The following is a 25,979-nucleotide window of genomic DNA, read 5'->3' as shown; positions in this document are numbered from 1 at the left end:
CCTTCTTGATGTATTTTTCCGCCCAATAAAGTTATTTTTTAAACATTTCATTATAAAAACTGGATTTAAAAAAAAGTAAATCCATAGAGTTACAACAGTTTTTTTTTTTTTTTTTTTTTTTTTGTAACTCAATAGAAAGAAGGTTCTTAATTTGACTTTTGATTTTTTTTGCATATTTAAAGATTACTCTTCAACAAATGGACCGATTTCAATATTCTATTTTTATTTTATTTAGAAAGTTACTCTGGTGGATTTTACTAATAATTTTTAAATAACTTAAGTGAACGATCATTTAAACGAAAAATTAATTTTCTATCAGACAATGTGAGAATATTTTATCAGCTTGTTCAAATGTTTTCAAGCAGGAATACAAAACAAATTAGTTGGAAATTTAGGATAACGTAATAAATTGTAGCGCACCAGAAATTTTTTCTTATTGTTTTCAAAGTGCAGATTTCTTACCTTTGTGTTTTTTATGGATGGCTTTTTTTTCAAATGACGCGTTTTTTTTCTAGATCTATCCAAATTTTAAATAAAAATATTAATATTGAGCTACTTAAAAAACAATTTAAACCAAAAATTTTAACATTATGTTTTATCACTTTTCCTTTAAATTTTTATTTTTTGAAGTCTGCACCGAAGCAAAGACTATAAGTTGATGGTGGTATGACTAATTTGACCGTCTTCTAAAAGCCCGAAATTTTTTACATAAAATTATTTACCTAAATGTTTTTATTATAATTTTTTAACTGATTTTATTTTAAAAATAAACATTTTATGTCTGACATTTCTGTGGAATTTTAATATAGGTTTTTACCGTTGTTTGGCGAAAAATTATTTTAGCACTGATCAAACCATGGCTAAAGCTGAATTTGCGATAACAAAAAACGCGCTTTTTTTACCAGCTCTCAAACCTTTCTTTAAACGAATATTTTTTGTAGGCCTATTTTAGGTCCTAACTGTTTTTTAATAGAAATATTTATCAACATTAGTCGTTCCGAAAAAATATTCTACAGCTATTTCTGTTTTTGAGTTTCTTACAAAAACCTAATTTAGGGAAATAATAAGAAAATTGTAAACTAATGACATGAATAAAAAAATAATGTTTCAATTGAATCTTATATAAGGCAATTCAAATGGTTGTTTTGTTGCATTGTCTTCCATTATTTTCATTTTCAGATAGATGTTACATAATGTTGGGTGCATAATTTACATGAATGTGTTATGTATGCCTGTACACGTGAAGGATGCCGTATAGTACGCAAAAGAAATTCTAAATCATCATAATTTTTTCTTTTTAATTAAACAAAATTTCTGTTTTTGTAAATTGAAATTTATATTTACTTTATTTTAAGAGTATTAGACATACCTATTACAGATAGAAAGGGTTCTTATCGAATAATGAAAATTAAAGATATTTTTAAACAAATGTTTAACATTATTTCATTAAGCAAAAACATTTATTATCAAATTAAAGACTTATTTTCTAAATAATACTTTTAATAAAGTTTTTTTTTTATTTATTTTTGTTCTTTAAAAATATATTCAAAGCACCATAAATTTTTTTAACAATTCTCACTTCTCTTTTTGTTTATTTTAATAGGGTAAAATTATTTAACTGAATAAAGAATTAAGAAAATGAGATTTTAACCTAAGCTAATAATCTTTTCTCTACAAGAAAATACAAGTGACAATTTATAAAAATTAATGAGCATTTCTATATTGTGTAAGAAAAAGATTTATAAGTAAATAGATAAACCGTCTATTCTGATCGTTACATAATACATTGTACAGATCACGTTAGGAATGTTTACAGTTAATTACAAGATAAAAAATTGATGTGATTAAAGTCCATATTAATTTTTTAAATACAAATACATAAAATAATGTTAAAATAAATATGAGTACATTAAATATGAAAACATTCTTGCGCAGTTTTGCGCAAGAAGACCGGCTTTTCGTTTCCGACGCCTTCACTATTTCGCAGTCAGACACGCAGTGATTTTCAGATTACAACCCACTTCATATGTTCGATTAAATACATTTTATTTTGTATAACTTTTTGCGCATAAAATGTACAAAACCTAAATTAAATGAGATAAAAAAAGGTATAGTTTGTTATTATTTAATAATTATTAAAATATATTTTCTGTTTATAAGAAAATTAAATTATTATAACCGTAATTTGATGAAATAATTAAAAATAACGAGTATACCCTACACACAAACATCAAGTTTAAACTCACTGCATAAGTGCTTATGAAATATAAACCAAAAGAGTCAATATTATCTCATAATCTTGAGGCTATGTTGTCTATTGTCGATCTCAAATCGAGTTACTGAAGAACTATTCAATGAATCTTTATTAAATTTTCATGTGCACAACTTCAAATATTCTACTACAGTATATCCAAATTTCAATGAAATTGATTTATTAGTTTTAAAATTTTTCAAGCCAAAAATTTTATACGTAGGCCTATCTGCATATATATATATATATGTCGGAGAATAAAGTACAGTGGAGTATCTTCCGACAAAACGATGAGAATATTCTTTAGAATATCTGTATTTTTAGTAGTTTTAAGAAATGTACTGTTACTTGTAATATTTTGTAGAATAAGGTTTAAATTGTTTTATTGCGGTAGGCTTAGGCCTAGGTAGGCACATGGTTGTCAACGTAGTCGGGATCCCAGGACGATAGGGGTATCATAAAATTAATAAGGAAAGGGAAATATGCAGTAGGCATATTATTTGAGAATATTGAGAAAAGTCAGTCTTGCTTTGGAACCCAGATCGAACAGACGTCCTGGTGATCGCGAATTCGTTATTTCCCTGAGCCTCGGTCTATCGCAAGTTGTTTTAATATTATTTGAATTCTAAATTAAATTAATCTTATATTATAATTCGTGTACTACTGAGTTATTGATAAGTGATAATTATCATTTGTAATTATTTCATTGTACGAGTTATCTACTCATTTTTATTAATTGAACTTTATTATAATCTTATATATTCTCCACTTGTAATAATAAAAATGAGTGAAACACAAAACGTTGAATCCCTGACAAATCTCCTCGCCTCTCCGACATATATATATATATATATATATATATATATATATATATATATAAAACCTATGGACAACCTTTATCCAAACTATGGAGAAAATTAGTTATTTCATGCTATTAAAATATTTTCACAATTCAATCTGTTTTGTTTTTTAATAAAGTTAAATTTCAATATTTAAATTTTTCTTAAGTAATTTACATGAATATTTTCAAAATTAAATTTTCTACATTTCTAACTGAAATAAAAAATACAATTTAATTAACAATTTAACAAATTTTTCTTACGTTAAACCCAAAAACGTCATATCATTCACTTTATACCATATTTTTCCGTTGTAATAAAACTAGTATAATGACCTTTACGAATCGAAAATCCGTGATGTAATATTGCACTTATTACTTTGTAAGTGTAACCCTCGATTTTTATCGTTAAATTTGATTTTACCAATCGAATTTATTTCTTATTTATTCATTTTTTTAATAAAACTAGTATAATCTTGTAAACTAATACTTTTAATTTTTTTTTAAAGAATTGATGGGAATTAAAAAGATTGTTTCATCTTCAGTACTTTCGTTTACATAACAACATTTACTATTAAAGCAAGCTGTATTATATTTTCTTTTATATTTTATTATTTCAAGTGCATTATCAAGTTTTTGTACGTTACCTAGTACTATCAAATACTGCTACCTAGCGGTGCGATTCGTAAAGGTACGTTAAAAAAATGAATAAAATGACATATTCGAGTCTCGCGGGTCGTCAAATAGAAAAAAACGTTGTCTAACAAAATCAAGGTATTTTTTGAAAGTATTCTTTATTAAAAATCCAACTGATGTTTTCACGTTTATTTCCCCCCCCCCCCCCCCATTTTTATTTCACTGTTAGTTTAGGTCATGTTTAGAACTGTAAACGTAGTTTGTTGACTTCGTTGCCTCTTACCGACAAAGTTCTAACGAACTCCGTGATTAAATCATAGTAAATTCTTTACAGAAACAGTTAAAATTTGTAATTTAAAGAAAGCCAAGGAAAATATTATATTCTACAAACTAATAAAAATTGAAAAAAATTTAGTTTTTATCCTGTAATAACACTTTGTACATATATCAATTTAAAAAAAAAGTTAACTTAAAAAATATTATTTATAAGTCTGTTTGTAAGCTGTTTAGAAGGGAATTTTATTTTCATTCTTTCGATGATTATTTAATTAATTTTTTAGTTCCTATTTTTCTAATGTTTTATTTATTAGATAAAATGCATTTGTTTGAAATTTATTTTTTATTGAAAATGGCATTGATATAATTACCATAATAGATATTCAAAATTCATTTTAGAGAATGACGTCATCAAAAAATCACAGTTCTTTTTCGTTTATAATAAAATTTTTATTTAATTTTTTATAAATTTACAACATAATTGGAGTTAACCGCAGTCATTGTTTTTTTTTTTTGTTAATATTTAACATCCGCTAGTTAAAACTTTTATATTAAGGTTACATTTAAACGACTAAGTGTGACTTTTTTGTAGATAAAGTTATAGGATTTTCTTTATAATAATTGCGTAGGCTGTACTATGCTTACTCTAGGAAACAAAGTATAAAAAGTTTTTCAAGAGCTATCTGAAGGTGACAGATAGACAGTCAGGTTGTAAGCAATCTTGAATTAGTATACTTTTCTATCAACACAAAATTATTTACTTTTCCATAGCAAAGTGGTATTATTTGCCTTTCATCCGAAGAACTGTGGGTTCGAATCCCAATTATTTTTTACAGTCTACTAAATTTATTTATCATCCAAAAAAAAGGAGTTAGGTTAACTGTTGTAATTGAGTAGACTTATTGTTGTAGATGAGAAATTAATAAATAAAAGTAATTTAAAAATTATTTCATTATTTAGTCTCAAAGGTAATATAAACACCTAATAATTTTCAAAATATATTTTTAACAAATATTTTTTTAAGAAATTAGAGATAAAAAAAAATAACCTAATGGTCCTTCTATATCTCAACATTTTATTAAAGGGGTATATTTTATTTTAATTTGAGGGAAAATGGAAAATCCTAAAATTTATAAAATTGCATTACCTAATTAATTATTATTTTGCACTTAGTTTATAGTATATTGTGCTGTATTGTAGTTCTTTTTGACCGGAAGTTTAATCTACTTTCTTTGTTTCTAAAAGAAAAGAGAAGTTGTGGGTATATTCTTACCAAAAAGTAACGTGTAAATGTTTTATGAATTAGCTAACTGATAAAACGGCGTAAAAATATTATATATATTAAAAAATATTTATATATTTTACATTTTTCATAATATTATGTTTTAACGCTATAAAAAATTATTTTCCTGTATATATTTAAACCTGCGTACCTGGCTTCAACCGGTTACTTTTATTTTTTTCCTATAGCCTCTGGGAATCACCGTCAGGTATTACTGCACAGGATGAATGAGGATGATATGTATGAGTGTAAGTGAAGTGTAGTTTTGTACAGTCTCAGGTCGACCATATCTGTGATGTGTGGTTAATTGAAACCTAACCACCAAAGAAGACCGGTATCCGCGATTTAGTAGTATTCAAATCCGTATAAAAGTAACTGCCTTTACTAGGACTTGAACGCTGGAACTCTCGACTTCGAAATCAGCTGATTTGCGAAGACGCGTTCACTACTAGACCAACCCGGTGGGTTCAACCGGTTACTAGGTGACATGTAGCCTACAGGATTACTTTCCCCTACCAAAAGATCCTTGTTAATTTATTGTTCCGATTGATCATCCTCGATTTCATTGATGGTAAGATCAATTCTTTTTTAAATTTATTTTACTTTCCCGAAATTCTTGAGTATAAAAGACAAATAGTATAAATAGCTGTCCATAGAGTTTTTTTTCCTGACATTATGAAGTCACCGAATCTAAAGTTATAAAGGTCGTTGTCAAAATATTGTGTTGTTGCATATGTGTATGTATATGGTGTGAGTATTTTGGTGTTTATTTAGTTTTCTATCTATTGAACGTTTTAATAAAAAATTATGAAATTCTGTTCGGTGGAAAAAACTTTGTTACTGGAAATAATATTTACTTTTTTTTGAATATATATATATTTGTATTTATTTTCTTCAACATTTTTTTAATTTTTTTCGTCGATTAACTTTCATGATTATCTCTAACAAATGTTACTACTATATACTACGTATTTACTCGCGTAATTCACTCAATTTTTTAACCAACATTTTTTGTCATGATTTATGAGAGGAAATTATTTTACATAAGTTTATAATGAAACTAAATGTGGATAAACAGTGAGAAAATTATATTTAACTAAATATTTTATTTTTGAATATTTTTAAAAATATAGGCGCGTGAATTAAGCGAATAAATGCAATATTTTTAATATTTATAAGTATTTATCGTATACAATATTACTGCAAAACCCCGCATTATATATATATATATATATATATATATATATAAAATGCGGGGTAGAGCATGTATCTATGTATATCTTATACCAATACATTTTATACCTGTATCTATGTACAAAGTGCTCAGTAAAGATGAGACCAAACTCTAGGAAGTGATTCCACTTAACATTCTGAAGAAAAAATCTCCAGGGAACATAGGTTCGAAAACGCATATTTTTCTGTCTGACAGCCATTTTGTGTTTTTTAAGAAGAAAACTATGTTTCAAGAACGGTTGAAGATAATGTAATAAATTTGTTTACTTTATTTTAAACTAACATTTTTTAATAGTTAAAAAAAATAACGATACTCTTCGATGACAAATTTCAAAATGGCGGTCGTTTCAAGTTTTCAATCTTAAATAACATAGGAATTATTAGATTTATCAAATTTTGTTGTATTATAAAAATTATGAAGCATTTTTTTGTGAAAAAAACGACCCCTTAGTCATAAAAATCCGACAATAAACAAAAGAGTTATTGCAAAATGTAGTTCTAAACCTATATGACGGCATCTTGTGTTTTTTATTGTCGTGATTCACTTGGTAACTAGATTAATTTATTAATTTAATCAAAATGTGCAAATATTAACAATTTTAATCAGAAACCATGATAAAAAACAAGATGGTCGCCATATTGGTTTAGGCCTACTTTTTGCAATAACTCTGTTGTTTGTCGACTCCGATTTTTACGACTAAGGTGTCGTTTTGTTAAAAAAAAATGCTTCATAATTTTTTATAATCGACACAATTTGATAAATCTGATAATTCCTAAAATATTTAAGATTGAAAAATTGAAACGACTGCCATTTTGAAATTTGTCAACGAAGAGTATGGTTATTTCTTTCCCGATTAAAAAGTTTAGTTTAAAATAAATACAAAATTTTATTGCGTTATCTCCAACCGTTCTTAAAAAATAATTTTTTTCTTAAAAAACAAAATGGCGGACAGACAGAAAAATATCTGTTTTCGGACCTGTGTTCACTGGTCATTTTTTCTTCAGTATGTAGAATCACTTCCTAGAGTGTGGCCTCACCTTTAAGGGACACTCAGATATACATAGATTTTGCCCTAATTTGTACGGCTTCGGTAAAATTATGCCAAACTATAATTGTTAGGACACAAATGAAGGGTACATTTAGTGGTCTTATATGAAATCAGGTCTGAAAAATGGGAAAAAATGGCCCCGTATGTGTATTTTTAGTAGTTTTCAAGAAATTTGAGGAACAAGACAAAAGATTGGGATCGATAAACACACTATTTCATGTTAGTCATAAAATAACTTCGTTAAATGAGCAAGAAACATACAACAGTTTAAAAAAAAACTCGTAGAGAATTTTATTCTAAGTAAAATAGTATAAATACAAACGTAAGAATTTCAAGTTTATAAAGAAATAAAATGTAGCAGATTTTAAATAGATATTAAACAAAATAAGATGTTCAATATTACAAAACAAAAGAATGAAATATTTTAGAAAAATAAACAATCAACATTAAAAAAAGAATTAAAATTAAATAAAACATCTTAAAAGAGTAAATTTTGTTTAAATTTGTTTGAAATAATTTCATAAGTTGGCAATACTAACAGCTGATTTCAACTTTCAATTCTTTTATTTTGTATTCATGTACTGCTGAACGGCAAGAACAAATCCTGTGAGGAAGAAGAAAACGCAAAACTCAGCACGTTGAATGAAAGCCTGTGGTGGCATCAATTATTGTTATATATAAATATATATATATATATATATATATATACAGAATGAGCAACATAAAAAACCGAACCCATAATGAAACCGCTACCCAACACTATTTGTGAAAGACTCTTACATAACTAGCGCTACTAATGGATATATATGTTACTACGATTGTTGCTGCCGTTTGTCATGTGGTTAATTGTCATTGCCAGTATATGTTTTGTTGTAGTGCAGTTATGTTTGTGTAAAATGCCTTATTTAATTCAGGAGAGGATAGCTATAGTTGAGGCGCCTATATGCGTTCTGGATCGTTTGAAGAATCACGTCAAGTATTCGTAGAAAAATCTCCGAATACCTGTATCCCAGCAAAGTAGCACAAGTAGTAGCATACACGATTTAGTTAAAAAATGGCGTACAATAGGTTCGGTTTCAAATGCAAAACGAAATAGGTAACCTTCCGTTAGGATTCCACAGGCCATTGCCAATATTGAATGGAGAATTACTGCCAGTCAAAAAAATCTCTACACAAGTTATCCCAAAAATTTGGTGTTAAATACACATCTTGTCGTAAAATTCTTCAAGGATTAAAACTAAAATCATACCGCGTTAAAACTGAAGGAGACAGACAACGAGCTGTCAACCCACCGGGTTGGTCTAGTGGTTAACGCGTCTTCCCAAATCAGCTGATGTGGAAGTCGAGAGTTACAGCGTTGAAGTCCTAGTAAAGCCAGTTATTTTTACACGGATTTGAATACTAGATCGTGGATACCGGTGTTCTTTGGTGGTTGGGTTTCAATTACCACACGTCTCAGGAATGGTCGAACTGAGAATGTACAAGACTACACTTCATTTACACTCATACATATCATCCTCTGAAGAATTATCTAAACGGTAGTTACCGGAGGCTAAACAGGAAAAAAGAAAGACAACGAGCTGTCAATTTACTTGCGATTTTTTTATTTGGAGCTGCTCAAAGGAAAGAGTTTACGCATCTAATCCTCATAATGTTGATGAACTGAAGCTGAACATTGAAGGAGAAATCAACAGTTTTGCGTCAGACAACTGTCAATATGATCAATCGAGCACAGCACAAAAGTGCATCGATGCCCAGGGTGGTTATTTTGAACATCTTTGTAAACAACATAAAGTAAACAAATGCAACATTTAAATTATGTTTTATGTTTTTCTTATTTAATTTATCCGTATCTTTCATAAAATTTGACCGATTCTGCAGAGCGGTTACGTTACGGGTTCGGTTTATGTTGCTCATTCTGTACATAAAACACCATTTTCTTTTATCAAAATAAAAAAAAATTATCATCCTTGTGATTGAAAGATTCATTAAAATCGGTTCAGCCGTTCTAGATTTAAATATACATAAAAAATCAAACACTATTTGAAAATACTATCATATCGTCTTGGAATAGTCGAAAAAAAAGTCACTCCTGACGTTAAATAAAAATAAATTTACATTAGTAAAATCTTTCGGATTTTTTTGTTTTCATTTTTTCCTTATGAGTTTTTTCTTTATTAACCGATTCACTAATAAAGTATTTCTGTTATTATTTGTGTAAAATTTTATTTTCTAAGTAATAATGGTATTTATTTTTGTTATGATTATTAATATGATGTTACTTCTAATATTACTTTGGTATTTTTTTTTTAACTATTATTATTGGATTTTATGATTACTTTATATAAAATAATACCAGTCAGTTATACATTAGCACGATAGTTTTAAATTACATCTATGAACATAAATATTAAAGCATGCGTAACGTATTAAATAAACTTAATTATTATATGGATATTGTTATCAAAAAAGAAATTTTTTTTTCACAACTTAATAAATTAATTAAGCCTTTTTGTATTTATAATAGTGTAAAGGGATATCATGTAAACTTATAATAATTAAACTTTACTGTGTTATCCGGAGAAAAAGAGAGAGAGAGAGATATCAACTCATATTATTAACTTATCTCCCATTATAATATAATTTCTTTTTTGTACCACCTTTAAAGAAGAGAAAATGCTGACATTGTATTTGGATGATATAGTATTCTTTGTAGAAATTATTAATATTTTTTACGATTTTAATTATTTTAGAATTCTGATATTATATTAATCGTTTTCGGAGTTATATAATTTTTTTTGTTTTTATTTTTAATTAAGTAAGATGGATTTCTTCAAAAGTAATGAATTATTTTATGAGTTTTTGCGGTTAGGCCAACTGCAGACAACACAAATTATAATTTCTTCTGATTTTCTTTTTCTCCCATTACGAGTATTCTTTCATTCTATCCGTGGGTTTGATCACTCTCTACCCCGACATTCACTTTGGTGTAATTCTTTTCCATGTTCACCAATTCGAATTCAAATTTTGTGTATTTTTGGTCAGAATAGCTTTCTATTTTTCATTACCTGTTCTTGGATCCCCTGAGTTCTATAATTTTTCTTCATTTGTCGTAGATACCCATGTTTGCTCTTTTGTTCCCAGAGTTTAATTAATATTTATTTATTTAGTTCATTCATTCTCTACACATAGCCCAGGAGTCTCAGTTTCCTTCTTCTTATCGCTTTTTCGGTATCCTGTACTTCACACAGTTCTTGGTTGTATTTCAGTCTGTATCCTTCTGTTGTTTTCTTATTATTCTTCCCAGTGTTCTTCTCTTTATTTTTTTTAACGATTCCAGGTTGATAAGCACTTTTACTTTCAAACAGTACCACTGTTTTTTTTTTCATTATTTATGCCTTCGTTTAAAAACAAAATCTAAGGATTAAATTCATTCATAATTGAAAAAGATCTACTTTATACTTTTGAGAGTCTCCTTTCGAGATGTTTAGAACAACAACATTAGTTCCGAACTCGTTCAAACGATCATTTTATATTCTAATAATAGTAGCAATACAATATTGGTCCTTTTTATATATTTTCAAGAATCTTTTTTTTCGTAACGGTCCTAATTTTCCACTGTTTTAAACAGAAAGTGGTATTTTAATTTATTGCTTTACAATACTTGTACAATGGTTTCACTACTTGTTTCTTTATTTTGTTTCTCAAGGCTATGATGTACAAAAACCTCTAACAGTGACTTTCTCTCACTATAATAGTCTTGACTAAGCAGCTACCTCTTTTGGAGAACAAGAGTGTTTTCCACTTACAAGAACGAATAATACTTTCTGTCATGCTTCGCATATTGAACTGCACCATTATATGTGATTATTTAAAGAACTTTTCTCTAATATGCCCCCTTGAATGATATCTTGTTGTTCTTGATTATTAAATACAGACAATCGTTAAAATTATTTTTATTTTTATTTTTATTTTTTTTTATGTACATATGTCAAGTAGTACAGCCTTAATGATTGTAGTTGACTTGAAGTGAGTCAAAAGTAATTACCAAAAATGATAAAGAGTGGTTTTCTCTTACTTTCTTCGTTTACCTAAATATACTGTTGCATATTAACATTTCTAATCTACTGAAAGACAGATGAAATTCAATTCTTCAAATTTTACTTTCATTTTGTTCATCCACTGGACTAGCATATAGTTAACATGATTACTTTCAGAGAAAGCAACAGTGGCTTGTATATGTTAGGCATTTTACAAGTATCATAGTAAAGACTGAAAGACTGGGACTGATTATAAAGGAACAAAAATAATGCACCCGTTCTGTATATATGAAAATTATATTTTTATTTGTATTTCCTATTTCAGTAAGTTTTTTTTTGAAGAAAATAAAATTACTGAAATGTTTATGAAATAGATATAGAAGTTAGGTATATAATACTCCCTTAAATAAACCTTGAGGAATGAACAACCATGATTGCATTTTAAACTCGGTGCCAAAAAAGTTAGTGCAAAAAAAAGAGCAAAACCTTTTCGTTATTTACATATTGTATTAAATAAAGAAAAGAACGTGGTTTAAGACTTTATGACCTTGACCGATTCAGGGACAAACACTTGCTGCTTTGTTGTAAAAGAAGTTCACTATAAGCAAACAGAAGAGAACGAGTAGAAAATACGTCGTAATATTATGTTTGAAGGTCATTCTTTAAGACCTAATCCTTTTTTTTTATCTTAAGGCACGCATCGCTTTATTGTACTTGATATAAGTTATAAATTTAAAGACTATATATATCTTTGATATCAGCTGTATCATCTATTCTTTCTCTCTTTCCTCGTTCCCTCCCCCGATTTTTTTATAACACTCTCTGTCTCTCACTACGTATAGTTCAAGTTCAAGGTGAATTCATGTCAAGGTTATAAATATTTAATGGGTCATTCTTCTATGAATAGTTTAATTTTGAAACCCCTTTTATCTGGATTAAACTGACCAAAAATCTATCTACAGAATATAGATAATCCTACAACAAAAGAAATATTCAATAATCTGATATAGACTTTAAGGTTAATTTCTTATAATTTAATTAGATTCCGATTTATTGATTGTAAAATTAAATAAATTTTTAAATATTAATATACTATTTCTTCATGTTTTTATTTTTATTTTTTTTTTTTTTAGTTTTATATACGAGAAGTAAACAGGTATTCAAATAAAAATCTTGTTACCGAAAAATACCATCTTCGTACGGATTTTTATTGTACTACAAGTACATTAACAATTATAAGCAGTACAAATTTTAAAACCAGTAAACTCATTTTTATTCAAAAACTATAGAATCTAGATTTTTTTATTACATTATTTCAACTCATTAGAAAAAATAATCTATATTAAATTTCTAGAGATAAATCAGTAATCTTTAAGTAATTAAATATATTTTACAGAAAATAATGACCTGAAATTTTTGTCTGAAAATCTAATTAATTTTCGCTTCACAAGCAAGAATCAGCTTGGAAGCAAGATATTATGTAAAAGATGTATTATTTATGAAGTTATTTAATTTAACATTTGTTTTAATATTATGGAGGTTTAAAATAAACGAATTATATTTACAGTAAATGTAAAAATGTATATAATGTTACCTATTTATTAATTAACTATTAATAAGTAATAAATATGTAACATAATTAAACATTTTTTGTTGGTTAACATAAATTTGGAATTTTAATTACTAAAAAAATCTATAAAATACTGTATAAAAAGCCTACTGGAGATATTACATTAAAAAACATCGCCTTCCTTTGCATTTCAATATCGGGATGGAATGGAAAACATATTTAGTAAAATTCTGGGAAATACAGAACCAAGAATATACTGCAACTTGTTTTACGCGTTTCCGGTCCTGTCGGAAAAACACTATTAAATCTGTTTGTGTTTTTATTTAATTTTCTTTTAGTCTACATGTAATTCAGACATATTTTATTTCTTTAATAAGACATTAATGTCTTTAAAATTTTTGATCTTTAAGATTACATCCCCAGTGTTCTATGGATAAACCGTATAAATTCTTCTATACATTCATTTGGCAGCGGTTTTGTTTAACTCTTATTTAAATTCACTGCATAAGTAAAAAATCCTTTTCATAACAAACCTTACCTCGATTTAGTAGAATTAGAAATCTGAAAGAAATACTTAGATTTTTTTTCTTACAGGGATCTCCGTCTATGTACACAGAAATCTATGGAATTTCTGCATCAATAGGGAAGAATTGTATCCCGAATGTCTCCGTGAATTTCGGTTTACAAAAAAAATTTCACATTTTTTTCAAGAACTAGTTTAGTATTTGGGTCAGATACTGGGTACATTATATCATATCCTTAGTGAATTTTCTTTTTTTTTCTTTTTATAACTCAGTTTTAGTGATTTGTTTCCAATCATGCCAAATAAATAACTCTTTCACAATTTTTTTCATCCTGAACGCAAAGCTTCATTGTTTCTCATCTTTCAATTTGATTTTTTTAAATTTACAGGAGACTGAGCCACCTGAGGGTTTTATTCTTAATTTTGTATCTATCTGTTATCTGTCTATTTTGATATATCTATCTGTTATACTCGTAACTAACAAATTTTCAAAACTTTTTTTTGAATTGCGGTTGGCAAAATAAAATTTCGATTTTACTTCCTTGTACGAAGTAAAGGGAGTATTATGATAGCGAAAAATGTCGGTTTTCAGATTTCAACGGAAATATCCATTTTCACCATCCATGAATCCATTTTAACTAGTTTTGGCATGACGTTTGTTCGTACGTATGTATGTATGTACGTACGGTTGTATCTCGCATAACTCAAAAACGATTAACAGTAGGATGTTGAAATTTTGGATCTAGGACTGTTGTAGGATCTAGTTGTGCATCTCCCTTTTTGATTGCAATCGACTAAATCAAGTGTTCAAAAAAGCCCAAAATCCAAAACAATTTGGTTTTTGGAATTTTTCTTAACTGTAGTAATAAGCCCTCATTGAGAGATTTTCGACGATATATCATAAGTGGTATTTATTTTAATTGGTTCCAGAGTTATGGCCAAATAAAATTTTAATTAATTAAATATTTGGATCTTTAAAGGAGAAGGCGGTTCAAATCAGACTTCATCTCCTTTTTTTTAACTTTTTTTTAATTTAAATATATTGATTTATTAATAATTATTAACCTCTGTAAAAAAATTTACGATAAATAATAATTCAATAACAATAAAAAAAAATGAAAAGATATCAGAAGTTATTAATGAAATAAAATTTTATGTACTTTTCAAATTAAAAAAAAAATGTGTATATGTAATTTAATAGGCGTACAAGGAAGTCATGTGAGTTCACATCAGATTTTGTTATTTTATCTTGTCATACCCAATCAAAGAAATTTTCATAATTTCTATAATATAATCTATATTTCTATAACATCTAAAGAAAAATTATGATGGATGCGTCCCCAATAATTCTTATTTCTCATTAACCATAATAACTTTTTTTTAGTTTTAATTTTATGTATTGTTTTCATCCAATGGCATAAATGATGCTTAGCTAGAGACTTTCTCTATATTCTTGTACTTTACTCAAAAATTATATTTTTGAGCGAAAAAAGTTTTTAGATTTTAGTTATTCTAAGGTTGATGGTGTAGTCTAATTTGATCAACAGTTTTGAAAACGGTTAGACAAAACAAGAACAAAAACTTCCTGTTATTTTTCGTTCTGCTTCCTCCTGCTTCTCAAGTATATACCTGAGATTTATAACACTCCGTATCCCCTTAGGGAAGATTACTTCGAATTTTTATCTTTTTTTTTTAATTTCGGATTGTGAGGAGTCAAAAAATTCCTTATAATTTTTGCGTTTTGAGATCTCCTTATAGATTAAAACACAGTGAGCCAGTCGGTCAGACATGTGCCTTTACATTATAACCATTAAACGACTTAGCATTTTCTTTAAATACTCAGTACTCGTTTTACTGCACCATTGTTGATAATGCTCTTTGTAATACTTTTAAATAATTCTATCTTTAAAAATATCAGCTATTCTTTCACTTTTAACTTGGTCACATATATTCGGTTACGTAATCCGAAGCTCTTAGCATTAATATGCGTCTTAAAAGAGAAATTATATTCAGAAAGTAAGATAATAAAATAGCAAGTTATATTTTTTTCTTAAGAGAAATGAAGAAGTTTCTTGTTCTGGAATTTTAAGAAATCGTAATGTGCCGTTTAAATAAATAAAAAAATATTTATTTTAAATTGAATAACGTTAAAGTAGATATCTATATAAATAACCACATATCATGTTATATTTTACAGTAAACCAATTTCGATAATTTTTTTCTTGCAAAAAGAAAATATCTAATTCAAACATTAAAATATTAAATAAAAGTTATGTAATAATCTAACGATAATGAAAAACAATTCGTTACATTTTTTAACACTTTTATAACTTTTTTTTGTTATTGCAATAAGCATTTTACATTTTTGCGTGAAAATTTAGGGTTTGTTAAATGTAAAATAAAAATATTTTCGTACATTCTATAGAACCTTAGCTCACGATCCAGTAGTACATCCGGTAGTACAATTATGTAATTTCTTTTCATTCGTTTTCGTTTGTTTTTTTGTTTTTTTTTATCAAGATGCGGGTTTTTTTATCAGTAATATTTATTAAACAAATGGCTTTTTTCATAAGGTCAATGTTTTTTTTGTTTTTTTTATGAGCCTACCCAGATTTTATATTAAAATATTATTTAATTAAAAAAAAAAGATAATTTTCATTTTATTCGTTTTTACTATTTGAAATCTGAGCATAATTAATGATTATATATCGTTTTTAGTCATTTATTTTTAATTTACCACCGAATTTGTATTGATGAAATTTAAGATTAATTTAAAGAAAATGATTTTTGTATTACTTTTCGCGCTCTTTTTAAAAATTAAACTGTATCTTTTTATCATTTATAATGTAAAAATTTCTTCTTGAATCATTCAAAGTAGTTAGTTTTTAAATAAGGGAAATATTCGTTGTAAAAAAATATGTATATATTCTCTTCTGTTATCTTTAACAATGTTTGTACAAACATATTTTAAGTTAATAAGATTTACCATACGATTTTTACCTACTATTCAAAGAAAAGTACGCTATTATTTTCGGTCGCAGATTTTCTTTACGTTTTGAAATATGAGGAGTATGAAAATATCATTCACTTAAATTGTGCTTTCCTTATATATTTATTTATTTATAGGCCTATATATAAAAATTTGTGGCTCGAAAATGTACAAAATTACTGGATCAATTACATTGAAATTTAAATATCATGTAGTAGTTTTTCTGAAGTTGTGCATTTAAAAATTGTGTGAAAATTGGCTGAGTAATTCTTGAGTTACGTTCAATTTAAGGTCGGGAAACGTTGAACAGGTTAAGTTAGAAGTGTGACTCGTTATGATGTTGCAAGTTAGAACGTTGATGTTCTTTATCTGAGGTACCTACGGTTTAAAGTCAGTTATTTTTACACGGATTTGAATACTAGATCGTAGATACCGGAGTTCTTTGGTGGTTGGGTTTCAATAAACCACACATTTCAGGAATGGTCGAACTGAGACTGTACAAGACTACACTTCATTTGCACTCATACATATCATCCTCATTCATCCTCTAAAGTATTATTTGAACGGTAATTACCGGAGGCTAAACAGGAAAAAGAAAAGAAAGGTACCTACTGTTAGCAACATTTTTCAGCGTATTCAAGTAGCGTTATCACTTTGAGGATCATGATGTCTTGGTATATGTTTGAACGAGGCAAAAGAAAACAAAATAAAATAACGAAAATTCGATCTTCTTGCGCAGAACTGCGCAAGTATTTTTGTTATCTTAGTATTATTAGCATAGATATTTAGTTTTAAAAGGATCTATTTTGCGTTCGATGAGTTCAAAATATTAAAATTAAGATAATTATTGTTAATACTTTTTGTTTTTAATAAATAATCCCCCCCAAGAGAACCAGATTTCTTCAATATGTTCCCCTAGACATAATTTACAATATGTTTTTTTTAATATAATTCCTGCAGCTTGCAGCTTTGTATTAAAATATAAAATTATTAAAAATAGATTTATTATTATCCAATTTCTTGATTTAGATCGAACGCTTAGCTCTTTTGATAGCTACAATCATCAGAATTGTTTTCTAATGCTATTACTCATTGTTTATATACCTCTTAATACACTTCAAATTTGATAAAAATGAATAAAACGCTTTGTAGATAATGGATAGCGAAAACATTAACTACTCTATGCTAATAAAAAAGAGGAAATTTAATACCTAACAAATTAATTTTTAATAATTTCATCTGCATGAACATTTAAGAAAAAAAAGATTTAAGTTTGCATCTTTCATGTTAATTTCTTCGCTTGAATGCCTTTGTGCTCCCATCGATCTTTCCGTTACATTTTTGCTAAGAAAAATCAAATCCTGCAACGACAGAAGACATGATGATACGCTGTGTGAACGTAATAGTAAAATTAAGAAATTATCTGCTCTTGTCTTTTACTCTCATCCCTTCCGTCTTATTATATTCCCTTTTTTAAAATCAATTGTTTCCGTTACCGCATATTCCCTTTTCCTTAATAAAAGAAGAGAGAAAATAAATGAAAGAGCCGTCTTGAATGTTAATGGTGATTTTTGGTCTACGTGACTAGAGCAACGTCGTCAGCCTATGAAACAGAAATGGGTTGAGTACTGTTTATATTACACCGTAAAAAAAAAACTTACAGAACAAGTGTGTGAACATGCTGTGTAACACGTGCATTCATACACGTCGTTCACATGTTCATATATACTTGTGTAAAGACACACCTCATTTAAATAAGCATTAATTTAGTAAATTTATCAAACGAAATGTTTAAATTTTACAAACTATTATAAATATGTTTAACTACTATTATAAATTATTATTTTTATTTATCAAGCATAATTTCATATTTTAAAACGTTTGTACACTTTTACAGCGATTTTTTTAAGTCGATTTTATTCTTTAATTTAGTTTAAATCTATTAAAAAGTATGCAATTGAATGAAAAAAAGTGTGTGCGCGCGCGCACGTATATTTGCGTGTATTTGAGTACACTCTTAAAGTTTCATCATTTATTTGTAAAATAGGTGCTGAAAAAAGTGTACGTCTAAAAAAATTTCCATTCTTTTCACTTTCATTTTTGAAGTCGGCAAAAAATCAAAAACAGCTATCAACAAGTTAATAACATTTAAAGAAAAAATTGAACTTAAAGAAGAAATTAAAAAGCATTTACACGACTGCTCAAATAGGAATGTAATGTACGTGTATTTAGGGTGAATGTATGTATGTATGTATTTATGTTTATTCCACCGTAAGCAGCAGCTCAACTGCTGAACCGATTTAAATATATGACTCCTTGTTGGAATTCTTACGTTACCGGGATTGTCGTAGGCTATATATATATATATATATATATATATATGTGTGTGTGTGTGTGTGTGTGTGTGTGTGTGTGTGTGTGTGTGTGTGTGTGTGTGTGTGTGTGTGTGTGTGTGTGTGTGTAAATAAATTTAAAGATTTTTTTTTAAATTATACCACATACAAATACAGTAAGTACTACAAACAAAATTGTCACCCGCACGCAGTTTGATTATATATTAAAGAGCAATGTTTGTCAGCAATGTTTTTTTTTTTTTTTTTTTGGTAGTCGTGTTTTTTTTCAGTTTTGTTGAAATATTCTTTTTTTTATACTTTAAACTACGAGGCTCGCCTGATAAATTTTGTACATATATGCGTAACATGGGAACGAAAAGATATTCTTGAATGAAATAAAAAATGAATAAAAGTAAGATACGAGTACCTTAGCTACAAAATGCAGTATTTATTTTTTCAATATAATCCCCTTTTACACTGATACACTTTTCCCAATGTGTGACAAGTTTTTCCATTCCGTCACTGAAAAATTCTGGCGGTCTTTCTCGAATCCAAGTGGTCAGAACTTCCTTCACCTCATCGTCAGTGGTGTAATGATTACCTTTGAGATAATCTTGAAATGAGGGAAGAAGTGGAAATCGCACGGAGCCAAATCCGGCGAGTATGGCGGTTGCGGAATAGGCTCAAACTTCTGTTTGCGGAGAGAGAGTTTGCGCGGTACCCATCGTGCACAGATTTTACGGTAACCCAAATTCTAGATAATATGGTCTACTCGTTCTTTAAATATGCCTAACTGAATAGCGATGTGTTGCTGGCTGATTCGCCGGTCACTTTGAAGCAAATCGTCTACCTCCTTTCGATGTTTCTCGTCAGTTACAGAAACTGGTCCTCCGCTGTGAGGTGCGTCCTCAATTGTCGCTTTACCAGCTTCATATTCGCAAAATTTCAACGCCCACCGATCCACATACTCCTGTCAACAGTTTCAATACCGTAAATCGCTTTTAAACGATGAAATATATTCGTAGGAGTCACATTTTCTGCTGTTAAAAATTCGATTACTGCGCGCTATTTAACCGTGTTGACATATTGGCCTTATTCGACTCCATTTTAATTGCTACTGAATCAAACCGGTAAATGGATTACCGCAGATTTGTAGAGGGGGATTTTAGCTATCATGTGCTCCCGCCTCCAACTCGATAGTACCTTTTGTCTCCATGTAGCACGCTAGTGTGCAAAATCTATCAGCCGACCCTCGTGTATAGATTGACCCACAAAAATTGCAGGTCTATAAAGTAAGAAATTGAATGGAAAAAAAATGGCATAAAGAGATTAATACTAGGTTTTATAAAATGAAGAGGTTTTATAGTATGCAAAATATAGCATTGTTACTTTTTGACCTCAATTTTTTTTAAATATTTTCTTAAATTTTGGCGTAAAAATTACATTGAATATTAGAATTACATTACGCTACAAGTAATAATGATAAAAAAATGAAAAGTTTTTCGAAATGTCTATATAGATAGTATAATTTTTTATTTTAGAAATCTTCTAATATTGCCTATCTGTTGTTAGTATCTGGAAGAAATTCAGCAATAGGACCACTAGATCTTTAGAATTTAACAATTTAGAACTTTCTTTACCAAAATAACACAAAACGTTATCAAAATCAGTCCTTTTTACGAAAATTTTAAGTTATTAAAATAATTAAATACCAGTAGCTTTCAAAACCGTCTTTTTTGGAAGTCTGTTAATAATTAAGTTTGTATAGAAAAAAAAACAACAGTTTTATTTCAAACTAAATTTTATAATTATAATAAATTAATATAAAAAGACTAATATCCATTTAGGTTCATTTACTTTTAATTTTTTTTAAAAATATACCTATATATTATTCTTTCAAAAAAATCCGACAAATTAGTCTAACCAACTCTATCGTGATATTTTTAAAGATTTGGCAACAAAAAATTAGAATATTTTAGTTTATAATCGGAAATTGTATTTTTGTTTTTGAGTCGTTAGTTATTATTTGTATTAAATTTGAAAGTAAAAATTATAATCTGTGGGCGGGAAAAGTTTTATTAAATATTTTTAATAGCTGTTTAATTGCATTTTGTTGTATTTTTTTTATACACCAACATACACTCACAATTTTTTATGCAAATTAGGAATGTTTTAATCATATTACATTAATTTGATATCATTTTATTTATTTTATAGGGAAATTTTGTTTTAACAAAGTTATACCGAGCATACATTTTCTAGTTCAATGACTTTTAAAATCTGTTAACAAAACCTGTAAATTAAAAATAATATTACGTTTATTATACCTTTAAAATTTGATAACTTATTTTTATGCATTTAATACTTTTTAATTATCCCCTATTTTCGATAGATTTCCTTACATTAGATAATTATATTTTAATCTTAGTTTGTTTTATTAATTTATAGATTGAACAAAACATTTTCATCAGGATATTTCTATGGACTCTTGTCCCGGGAATGTTTTGCTCGAGGCTGTACACCATGTAATCCGTATTTGACTTAATTGGTTAAAATACCTACTACGCTTGTACTTATTAATTTCATCTCAAAAATTAAAATTAAGTAATTCAAACATTCTGATATGAATTTAATAAGATTTTTAACTCGTGGTAAATTTAAGATAAAGTCGTTATTTTTTTTACGAGTTATGTCGTTTTTCTGAATTACTGTTAATAAAAATAGTATTCCTCTAGTTTATGCTGTGAAATTTATGTATTCCATGTTAGATAATAAATTTTCATTATACATTCAAATTGATTTTTTCTGCAACATAGTCAAATCATATTATTTACTTCGAAATATCTTAATAAAATGCTAATTTATCATCATTGTTTAAAAAATATTTACGCATATATATTTTTCTCACTCGAAATATAACTGTTACAAAACTTATTTCTTCAGTATAAATAAATATATTTATAAAAAAATATATTTATATTTATAAAATATATAATATATTATATATATAATATTTATAATATATTTATAAAATATATTTATTTTTTTCCTTTCTTTTTAATTTTCATTTTATATTTACAATGTGAATAAATTTTATTTTTATTTATTTTCAGATACAAGTCTTGCAGTAAGAATTTAATAAAATATAAATCATGTCAGTGGTCATTTTTGCTGTGCTATCAACGCTACCAATTTTGGTATTTGCACGTGTACCGAACTTTCGACATGTATTCTTTGATAGCCAGGTAAGTTAAAGATATGGTCTTTTTTCTTTGCTTAATATACTTATGGTAAAAGATTTTAGATAAGTAATACTGATATTAAAAAAGTGCGTTATTTTAAAACAAAATTAAAAATTTTCCTATAAGAATATATATATATATTTTTTTTAATTATTTTTTTTATTTTTTATAGTAGTAAGTTATGGAAGATCACAAGTTTTTTTAGTTTTATTTCATACTTTAAATAGATGTAATATTGCTAATTGTTTGGGTAGTATTATTCATTAATGTGAATAACATTTATGTTGCTCGTATAGTAAAATTATTGATTGTCTTATTAGGTGATAAATTCTTTAATTGATTTACATCCGTAACAAAATCAAACCGTACTGTTTCTCTTTGAAGATCCTTATACATACTGTTATAAAATGCTAAACTTGTCATCATTATTTAATATTTATAACATATATTTCGGTTTAAATTTAATTTTACATCTTGGAACCAACTTCAAAAAGTTTAAATTAGTTTTCAGAAAAGTTATAACGGATTATAAGATTACTGTTTATTACTTGCAACTCTGAATCATGTTGATCGATAAAATTAATAGGCCTAAATTAAATATTCTTACTTTTTCACGCCTTATATTTATGAATATCCAACCTTAAGGGGTAACAATGTTAACTAACGGATAACAGACATAATTTCCCAGAAAAAAGTACAATTTTAACCTTATATATATAACTTTTCTCCTTTTACGTGATTTTGTAATGCTTTTCTTACCATTTTTTAGTAAATTCTCTGACCATTTTGTTTAGTTAAATTAAAAGATTTTATTATAGAAAATAGTAAAACTAATTTTTAAAAACGTTGAGTTTTCTGTATCCACGTTTACCATGTATATTATATCAAGTAAGAAAATAGTTTCAATTAACACCTTATAAAATTTTAATTTGTTCCAATTTTGTTTGTTTAATAAATTTATATACTTACTTTATTATGAATTATTTCATACAATATTATAATATTTATATATTAATTTATAAATTTCAATTACTGTTCCTTTTTTATTATTATTAATTCATTTTCTAACACTGCTTTGAGAAAGGTGTACTCAGAAATTTTCCTCTGATAGTTTCAAGTAATTCCTTTTTTATCCAGTAGCACATCTACTCATTTCTTAAGTGATCTATGTACTTTATGGTTATGTACAAGAATTAATCTCAATTTTTTTTTTTTAATACATATTTTTTTAATCTTTGATATCTGTGAAAATTATAACTTAAGAGAATTTATGTGTTTTCAGTTTCATAAATTTACGGTACGTGTATATACATTTTGAAGATCAATTATGTTCATTGATCAATTGAATTCATTAATTTATCCAAAAAATATGTCAATTTTTTTCTTAATTTTTCTTAATTTTTTTTTATTATTTTTATTTCTATTGCATTACTAGGCATTTTTTCTACGCACGCACACACACACACACACACACACACACACACACACACACACACACACACACACACACACACACACACACACACACACACACACATATATATATATATATATATATAAACAAAATTGGAAATTTTGTTTCATTTAATACATAATTATATCTGCCACAAATTAATGATTTTTTTTTAATAAACTTTGAAATTCGTATGTTTGTTGTTTGTATTTAGTTTCTGTGAACTTTATTCATACCATTTTACTTATAATCAAGTTTTCTATGCGTTTTGTATACTTGTGGTGTTTATTACTCATTTTACAAAGTTATTTTACACTAAACATAAAATATTGTGTTTTTTGACTCCAGTCTTCTATCTTTTATTCTAGATTTCTGGAAAACTATTAAAAATACAGTTTTGGAACTAAATTTTTCCAATTTTTTTAGGTCATATTTCATATAAAACCACTAAATTACTAAATTTAATTTCAGGAGTTACTTTCTTGAAAATAGTATAACTCTATGTATTACTTGGTCTTTCTATCTAAAAAGATTGTTAAATTATTAATAAGTTATCATTAACTATCAGGAGATAAAATATATTATTTGACGGTTTAAATATTCTGCCAAAAAATGTGACAATACTGCATATTTTTTTAATGTATTTATACCCAACATACCGCATGTTTATTCTTCCAGCCTAGATAGTAACCTAATTTGTAAAATTAGAGAAGTAAAATGAGTTAATCAAGGAAAGCTAGATTTAACCAGAAAGTTGGATTTTTTTTTTAAAGGAAAGATAATATAAGCCTTACTTCCATTTTCAAGCATCATTTAACAGTAAATCAGGGGTGACCCAAAAAGAATTGATGATACACACAATAAAGAAATACAAGATGTGATGGTTTTTTTTTTCAAAGCACAATTTAATTTCTTATTTATTCTTTAATTTGATGTTTCTTCTTTCATTTATTTTTAACGTTTTTTTTTTTTTTTTTTTATTGTAATTACTTTTACGGTAATTTAAAAGTGTGTGTATCTCTCTCTCTCTCTCTCTCTCTCTCTCTCTCTCTCTCTCTCTCTCTCTCTCTCTCTGTGTGTGTGTGTTTGCGCACGCGTTTATTTATAAAAATAAATAATACTTATGTAATTTTTATTACTGACAGATGTTTCTTTTTGTTTTATTTCAGAATGCCATTCCAGCCTCAGACAAATCAGATGGTGAGTTTTAAAATATGCATTATCATTCTTTGTGAATTTACATATATCACTTAATTTACTGGTTTAATCTTTTTTCTTATATAAAAATTCTGTGAGTTATTTTTAAATTCATTTTATTAATCATATTTGGTACAATATAATTTATTAACTTTTTAACTTTATTAAATACTTTTTTATAATTAAATCTCTTAATATTTTCATTCTTCTCCAATAGGAAAAAAATTTGATGTGGACATGACATGACTTCCTTGTACGCCACCTATTAAATTACATACACACATTTTTTTTTTTAATGAAAAGTATATAAAGTTTTATTTCATTATTAACTTCTGATATTTTTTCACATTTTTTTTATTTTTATTATTATTATTGAATTATTATTTATTGTAATCTTTTTTTAACTATCACAGGTTAATAATTATTAATAAATCAATATATTTATATTAGAAAAAAAAGTTAAAAATAAAAAGGAGATGAAGTCTGATTTCAGTCGCTATGCCTTCCCCTTGTAACAACCCAAATATTTCATTAATTAAAATTTTATTTGGGTATAACTCTGGAACCAATAAGTCCCACTTATTATATATCTTTGAAAAGCTCTCAATGAAGGCGGCTTATTAATGCAGTTAAGAAAAAGTCCAAAATCCACATTTTTTGGGATTTAAGTTTTTTGGGGACATTTTTGGTCCAGTTGATTGCAATCAAAAGCAGAGATGCCCAACTAGATATTACAACAGTCCTAAATCCAAAATTTCAACATCCCACGACTAATCGTTTTTGAGTAATGTGAGATACATACGTACGTACATACAGACGTCACGTCGAAACTAGTCAAAATGGATTCAGGGATGGTGAAAATGGATGTTTCCGTTGAAATCTGAAAACCAAAATTTTTCACGATCACGATACTTCCTTTATTTGCAATGTTATATTCAACTCAGTGAAAAGTAGGAAAAATCACTTCACTGTTTACTTTTCCTGGTATGCTTGACATTGAATGTTTTGTGTTCTTGAGAATTTCTATGTATATTCAAGAGTGACTTAGATCTCATGTCAGGTTGCCT

The 25,979-nt window shown here is 27.2% G+C and overlaps 1 protein-coding gene across 1 annotated transcript in view; it reads left to right on the top strand.

Annotated features, from left to right (window-relative positions):
- ImpL2 (Ecdysone-inducible gene L2) overlaps positions 1 to 25,979 on the top strand; it is a 58,727-nt gene that overhangs the window by 20,151 nt on the left and 12,597 nt on the right. The window contains exons 2-3 of the mRNA XM_075373493.1: positions 22,134 to 22,265; positions 24,885 to 24,915. Coding sequence (XP_075229608.1) covers positions 22,173 to 22,265; positions 24,885 to 24,915 — 124 coding nt within the window. The 5' untranslated portion in view covers positions 22,134 to 22,172. The remainder of the gene's footprint in view (positions 1 to 22,133; positions 22,266 to 24,884; positions 24,916 to 25,979) is intronic.

The sequence above is a fragment of the Lycorma delicatula genome, chromosome 8 (genome assembly GCF_047948215.1).
Source record: "Lycorma delicatula isolate Av1 chromosome 8, ASM4794821v1, whole genome shotgun sequence".
In the NCBI taxonomy this organism is placed as follows: Eukaryota; Metazoa; Arthropoda; class Insecta; order Hemiptera; family Fulgoridae; genus Lycorma; species Lycorma delicatula.
Note: the sequence above shows the minus strand (reverse complement) of the source record. Positions and strands in the feature narration are given on the sequence as shown.